General features: G+C 41.9%; 1 protein-coding gene across 1 annotated transcript; it reads right to left on the bottom strand.

The window, feature by feature from the left end:
* Positions 1–361: 361 nt before the first annotated feature.
* On the bottom strand, positions 362–7,693 carry LOC139413777 (protein ABHD14A-like). The gene is made up of 5 exons (XM_071161520.1): positions 7,567–7,693; positions 6,884–7,166; positions 6,466–6,581; positions 5,675–5,910; positions 362–2,230 (listed from the first exon to the last, which is right to left on the bottom strand). The coding sequence occupies exons 2-5, from the start codon at positions 7,144–7,146 to the stop codon at positions 2,048–2,050; spliced, it is 798 nt and encodes a 265-aa protein (XP_071017621.1). The 5' UTR covers positions 7,147–7,166; positions 7,567–7,693; the 3' UTR covers positions 362–2,047.
* Between the last annotated feature and the right edge of the window lie 238 nt (positions 7,694–7,931).

Here is a 7,931-nt window from a genome sequence, read left to right as displayed (position 1 = left end):
GCCACGTGTGTATTTATATCATCCATTCGTAACAACCTAAACATCACAAAATGTATTTTCAATCAAATAAGCCTCACATAACAAATAAGATGACCAAATTCCACACTCGCATTGACCTCCATACAAAAACTACTTGCTTGGTGGGCGAAAAAACAAGCAAAAACACCACTTACTTAAAGAGACAGATTTTGAGCCGAGTTACGCCTCTCACTTCTCCTCTTCCTCTCTGCTTGGAACATTCGGCACAAAGGATGTGCAATCCATCTCCAAATCATACATTTTTCTCCGACTAGTACAGTCTTTGTATATTTGCTTCACTGAGTACTTGTTGTAAATAGACAAAAACTAAATACAGAACATATTCTATGCAGTCTTTATTAAAGGAACTTACGCGCAATAACAGCACAACTCAAAATACCTTTCATGATTGTTTAAGCCATTTAACTTGAGGCTTTAACTTGTTGTCCGATGAAACAAAATCGTCTAATATGTACAAACTCATAACTTAAAATAGTGGTCATCCTCATAACATAGAAATGTAACGGAGTGTACTTTTCTGGTTGCAACAGCTTTCTCATTTAGTAAATACCTTAATCACCGTTGGACCCCCACCACCACACACACACACACACACACACACACACACACACACACACACACACAAACACACTTCAGCAAGAAATGCAGAATGAACGTGAACATGCTTTAACAGGGAGCTGAAGTCTATAAATAAATATCTTAATGTTATTGTTAGTCTTTATCCAAGTTTCTGTACCATGAGATACAGTTGTGAATTGGCAACCATCGATTCTGTCTCAACAAAAAAAACACACAAGAGATTGTATTTTAAACTGATCTCACAATTTTCACAGGTAATTTCTCTAAACAGGGTCGTTCGTATTCACTATGAACCAAACAGAAGCAAACGGGATGAAACAGGAAGGGACTACCTGAACTTTGTTTTCCGTTACAAAACACTTTGCTACAGTGTGCACGAATGAATACGACCCTGGTACAATCGCCTTAGATCTCCTTTAACCTCTTCATCCTCATCTCAACTAACTGATGTTGATCTTCATCATGGAACCAATAATGATGCCTGTAGAAAAAAACAAGTCTTTGCTTCTAGTCTTTGAATTTGCATATATTCTGTTCTACATGCTCAACTCAAAGAGTAAACTTCTTTTAGAGTTGCTCTCGATTTGATGGGATGTCAACAAAAACATTGCAATGTAAGCCACTCTACCAGGGTGGCTAAGGACCTGGAGTAAGCCACTCTACCAGGGTGGCTAAGGACCTGGAGTAAGCCACTCTACCAGGGTGGCTAGGGGCCTGGAGTAAGCCACTCTACCAGGGTGGCTAGGGGCCTGGAGTAAGCCACTCTACCAGGGTGGCTAGGGGCCTGGAGTAAGCCACTCTACCAGGGTGGCTAGGGGCCTGGAGTAAGCCACTCTACCAGGGTGGCTAGGGGCCTGGAGTAAGCCACTCTACCAGGGTGGCTAGGGGCCTGGAGTAAGCCACTCTACCAGGGTGGCTAGGGGCCTGGAGTAAGCCACTCTACCAGGATGGCTAGGGTCCTGGAGTAAGCCACTCTACCAGGGTGGCTAGGGGCCTGGAGTAAGCCACTCTACCAGGGTGGCTAGGGGCCTGGAGTAAGCCACTCTACCAGGGTGGCTAGGGTCCTGGAGTAAGCCACTCTACCAGGGTGGCTAGGGTCCTGGAGTAAGCCACTCTACCAGAATGGCTAGGGGCCTGGAGTAAGCCACTCTACCAGAGTGGCTAGGGGCCTGGAGTAAGCCACTCTACCAGGGTGGCTAGGGGCCTGGAGTAAGCCACTCTACCAGGGTGGCTAGGGGCCTGGAGTAAGCCACTCTACCAGGATAACTAGGGGGCCCGGGGTAATTTGTAATATCAAAAGCAGCCTTTGCCCTATTATCCCAGAGGACTACTTTCCCTTTTTCTTATTTGTGTATAATTTCTCCACTTTCACGCAAACACAACCCTGTTTATCTCTTTTTTCCTTCCCTCTATCTTCCTCCTCCCCCTCTCACTCCAGTTTGCTGAGAAAGTCCAACAGTGCTTGGTGGAACTCCCAAGGTTTGTCCATGTAGCAGGCATGGCGCGCCCCCTCCATCTTCAGGACTGAGTGGTGTGGGAGCTGCATGAGATTCTTGTGGGACTGGGCCCCCAGGTTGGTGTCCAGTGCTCCAAACACAATCAGAGTAGGAGTCTAAACAGGGACATAGGAGCAAGCAAGGATCAGGAAACAATACATCTACTCAGAGCTGCAAAATTCTGGCCACTTTCCCAACATTTTCTAGAGCTCCAGGTGGGATGATTCCTGGAATCAGGATGGAATAAGAAAGAATATTGGAAACCCTCCAATCAGGAACGTTACCAGAATTTTGCAACCCTACATCAGTGTTTTACTATACATTTGTGGACAGTATTACTACTCATATTAGAGTCAAAATACATTTCAAAGGCTGTTCTCAACGTCTAAAAACAGATTCTGTCATTTGTGCAAATGCATTACAGATACAGGTCACGAAAAATACCACGGTGTCTGGTTAGACTGTAAACTCTCCTTCCAGACTCACATTAAGCATCTCCAATCCAAAGTAAAATCTAGAATTGGCTTCCAATTTCGCAACAAAGCATCCTTCACTCATGCTGCGAAACATACCCTCGTAAAACTGACCATCCTACCGATCCTCGACTTCGGCGATGTCATTTACAAAATAGCCTCCAACACCCTACTCAACAAATTGGATGCAGTCTATCACAGTGCAATCTGTTTTGTCACCAAAGCCCCATTTACTACCCACCACTGCGACCTGTACACTCTCGTTGGCTGGCCCTCGCTTCATACTCGTCGCCAAACCCACTGGTCATCCACCCTCCAGGTCATCTACAAGTCTCTGCTAGGTAAAGCCCCGCCTTATCTCAGCTCACTGGTCACCAAAGCAGCACCCACCCGCAGCACGCGCTCCAGTAGGTATATCTCACTGGTCACCCACAAAGCCAATTCTTCCTTTGGCCGCCTTTCCTTCCAGTTCTCTGCTGCCAATGACTGGAACGAAATGCAAAAATCACTGAAGCTGAAGACTCATATCTCCCTCACTAGCTTAAAGCACCAGCTGTCAGAGCAGCTCACAGATCACTGCACCTGTACATAGCCCATCTGTAAATAGCCCATCCAACTACCTCATTCCCATACGGAATATATTTATTTATCTTGCTCCTTTGCACCACAGTATCTCTACTTGCACATTCATCTTCTGCACATCTACCATTCCAGTGTTTAATTGCTATATTGTAGTTACTTTGCCACCATGGCCTATTTATTGCCTTACCTCCCTTATCCTACCTCATTTGCACATACAGTATATAGACTACTGTATTATTGACTGTATGTTTGTTTATTCCATGTGTTGTATGTGTCGAACTGCTTTGCTTTATCTTGGCCAGGTCGCAGTTGCAAATGAGAACTTGTTCTCAACTAGCCTAACTGGTTAAATAAAGGTGAAATAAAATAATTAAATAAATAAATAAATAAATAAAGTACCCATAGCTCCATTCTGCTCCCTGGTGGTTATTTTGCATGGCTGCACAACATTCAAAACTAGTCAGTGACATTTTTTATGTAAACAAAACCTGTAAATATCCGTATCAGAAAAATGACACTGATTTATTACTGATAGAGGCTCTGAGTAATTAAATTTGTTTGTGAATAGAGTTAAAACACACCAACTATGATTGTGTGTGAGCCCAGTCAGGGATAACCTTAAACCAATCACGGACTTCCACTGATCTAAGACGACAAGACCTGCTGTTATTGGTGTATTTCTCCGTGCCAAGAGAACCATTTAGCTGTGCCCAAGACCATTATGTCAGATACTAACTGCTTAAGAGTGACTATATACAGTAACCCTTACAAAGTAAACAAAATGTACAGTGCCTTCAAAATGTATTCAGACCCCTTGACCTGTTCCACATTTTTTTTGTTACAGCCAAATTTAAAATGGATTAAATATAGATTTGTTTGGTCACTCGTTACCCCATAACTTCAAAGTGGAATTATGTTTTTCTTTTTACAAATTAATAAACAATAAAAAGCTGAAATGCCTCAAGTAAATTACTATTCAACCCCTTTGTTATGGCAAGTTTAAATACATTCAGGGGTAAAATGGGCTTAACAAGTCACATAATAAGTTGTATGAACTCACTCTGTGTGCAATAATATATTTTAACATGATTTTTGAATGACTACCTCAACTCTGTACCCCACACATACAATTATCTGTAAGGTCCCTCAGTGAATTTAAAACCCAGATTCAACCACAAAGGCGAGGGAGGTTTTCCAATGCCTTGCAAAGAAGGGCATCTATTGGTAGATGGGTAAAAAAAAAAAAAGGAATATCCCTTTGAACATTGGTGAAGTTATTGATTACACTTTGAATGGTATATCAATACACCCATCACACTAAGGATACAGTCATCCTTCCTAACTCAGTTGCCGGAGATTAAGGAAATCGCTCAGAAATTTCACCATGAAGCCAATGGTGACTTAAAAACAGTTAAGAGTTTAATGGCTTTGATAGGAGAAAAACTGAGGATAGATCAACAACATTGTAGTTACTCCACAATACTAACCTAGTTGACAGAGGGAAAAGAAGAAAGCCTTTACAGTGTACAAAATATTCCAAAACATACATCCTGTTTGCAACAAGGCAATAAAGTAATACAGCAAAAAATGTGGCAAAAATAATTCACTTTTTGTCCTGACTACAAAGTGTTAAGTTTGGGGCAAATCCAATAGAACACATTACTGAGTTCCACTCTCTATATTTTCAAGCATAGTGATGGCTGCATGATGTTATAAGTATGCATGTAATCGTTAAGGGCTGGGGAGTTTTTAGGATAAAAAATAAATGGGAATGGAGCTAAGCACAAGCAAAATCCTAGAGGAAAACCTGGTTCAGTCTGCTTTCCACCAGACACTGGGAGATTAATTCACTTTTCAGCAGAACAATAACCTAAAACACAAGGCCAAATCTACACTGGAGTTGCTTACCAGGAAGACAGTGGCCAAGTTACAGTTTTGACTTAAATATACTTGTAAATCCACGGCAAGACCTGAAAATGGATGTCTAGCAATGATCAACAACCAATTTGACAGAGCTTGAATAATTATTTTTAAATAAATGGGAAAATATTGCACAATTAAGGTGTGAAAAGCTATTAAAACTTATCCTGAAAAACTCACAGCTGTAATCGCTGCCAATGGTGCTTCAACAAAGTATTGACTCAGGGGTGTGAATACTTATGTAAATAACATATTTATGTATTTAATTTTAAATTAGTAAACATTTCTAAAATATGTTTTCACTTTGGTTTATTGTGTGTAGACGGGTTAGAAAAAAACATTTAATACATATGAATACTGTATGAATACTTTCTAAAGGCACTGTATGCCTTCAAGTAATCATTGCCATCTTTACGGTGACATTTTCGCACTGCTTCCACTGCTACTACTAGAAGCGTCCCACTGGAAGCTGGTTCACACCCCAAAAAAGTATCTAGTTCCACGCAAAAATTCATCCAGTTCTTTGCTTTTATTAGGTTTATGTATCAGACTGAACTCCCAACCACCCAGAATTACAGCTCTCACCTGGATGCTCTGGTACTGCTGAGGGGTGTAGCTGCGGGTTCCTACTGGGGCTATGGGGATGAAGCCGTGCAGCTGGGCACTGTGTTTCATAAGGAAGGGGATGGAGTAGTGGCCGCTCATAGAGGGGCTGAGCAGCACCGCTGTCCTCACGCCCAAAGCCTCCATAAACCTCCCCAGAAGGTCCACCCGATGCTGGTCTGTCTTCACAGCATCCGAGTCTGGAGAGTTCCCAAATCCTGGAGGGAGAAAAGAGAGAAGATAAATAACTGATAAAGCATTATAAAATACCTTATCCATCCCATTTTGGCATTTTGTGTGGGTGTAAAAAAAACATTTGTAGAATTCAATGAGAACCAAGGAACCTAACGTGATATGTATTTAAGTTCAGTAATTATAGTGTTCCCTTCCAACTCCTTCACACTGCCATTTCCAACAGTTGGGTAAGTGATGCTGTGCTACACAGTGAACAACACCGTGCAGCACATTAAACCACAGTTAAAGCTGAAATCTGCAGTAACATTTGTTATTGTTTCGTTGTTGAAACAGAGGAAAAGAGCATCCAGCATCGTGGTTAAAAAAAATCATTACATACTGTTCTATCGTACGTGCAATGATGTCTGAGGGAAAAAAGCAGTGTTGGTTGTTTGAAGTAACTTCTTTGTTGTTGTAAAATCCCAAACAGATGTGGCAGTTTCACCATTAAGGATTCCAGCTTTAAGTGGGCTTTAACTGCATTTCAGGCAGTTAAACAACATAACATTCTCAGGCTTGAATGTTATTGTAGCTCGAACCTGGTAGGTCCACAGCCAAGGCCTGGTATCCGTTTGTGGCCAGCAAGGCCAGGGTGCCCAGTTCCTCCCAGGTTTTGGAAGAGAAAGCTTGGCCATGGAGAAGGACTACTTGCAGCCTGTATAGGAAAGACAACCAGGTGTTTAAGTCACTATTAATTTCAGTCCTCCCGCACTACTGTAATGGCAATCCAGTGACTAACAGTTGCACAGGGTAATCATAATTATTGAGTAACTACAGTGCTTATGCATCAACACATCTTTAGTTAAATTTGTTTACATGGGCTTGGGTTCTCTGCAATTCTTACTTTATGCAGTTTCCAGATAAGAGGTTGCTGGGCTAGGCTAATTTGTATGAGGAGGGGGTTCGGTGTGTGGATGTCTGACCATTTTTACTGCTGCTGGAGGTGACTACCCTCACCTGGGCAGTATCTGCCTACCAGATCCATCGACCGGCAAAGCTTCCCTGAAGAAGAGTGGAGGGTCCCCGGGTAGCTGCCCTGTGCGGACGGACACGTTGATGGCAGGAGGCGGAGGAGGAGAGACAGCCACCAGGCCCATCCTCTGGACATCCAGCGAAGGCTCCATGCTGCCCTGACGAATTGACGGCAGTAGCAGGTACAACAGAACAGTGGCCAGCAACACCAGGCCCAGCACAACAAGACGGTTACGTAGAAAATTCATTTCAGCCAAAGATGGTTGATCTGGAGAGAATAACAGAGATTCAGGATTTAGTAAGACGCCAACAAAATGTCCATAAGTAGTTTCTGATATACTAAAATATCCATAAAGAGGTGAGTATTTGCCTGTGGAGTACTCCATAATTAATGCTTCTATGACACTTGTATATTTGATGATTATGTTTAAAGCACTGAACATTATTATGATAAAGTTAGTGGCTAGTAGTACTGAACTGAATGGCAGCGAAGGTAGGACACGAAATAGTTCCAGTGTCAATACACCCATCCATGTGAAATTAAGCTTACGTTGTTAGCTACCTAGGTACCTAACTAGCTAACATGCATGATATAAGCCTTCTTCACGACAGTCATTCGTCCCGTGACACAAATTTCATAGCTAACATACAATTATTTGAAAATATACCTCATAAATAGCTGGGTGCCCGCAGTTGTTATTAGTCTAAGACAGTAGCGAATGGATGCGTAGTGAAATCCTTTGCTATTTGCAGTGGCAGATATTAAGTGTGTTTCACATAAATAATTCCGGAAAACAACTATTACTATGTGTTGTTTTCGTTCCAAGACAAATCCAGGTACTTGTAAAACATATACAATTAATATAGCTCAGTATCAATTATGGAATAATTAACTACTGAACTATGACATCTACAAGATATTATAATGAAACGTTTTTCATTTAGATCAAATAAATTGTTGTTTCTAATCGAACACATTTGTGGGCTGCACAACAATATGGCGGTGTAAATGCCAGGTTATGGCTAGACGGGA

The sequence above is a fragment of the Oncorhynchus clarkii genome, chromosome 7 (assembly GCF_045791955.1).
Source record: "Oncorhynchus clarkii lewisi isolate Uvic-CL-2024 chromosome 7, UVic_Ocla_1.0, whole genome shotgun sequence".
Taxonomy (NCBI): Eukaryota; Metazoa; Chordata; class Actinopteri; order Salmoniformes; family Salmonidae; genus Oncorhynchus; species Oncorhynchus clarkii.
Note: the sequence above shows the minus strand (reverse complement) of the source record. Positions and strands in the feature narration are given on the sequence as shown.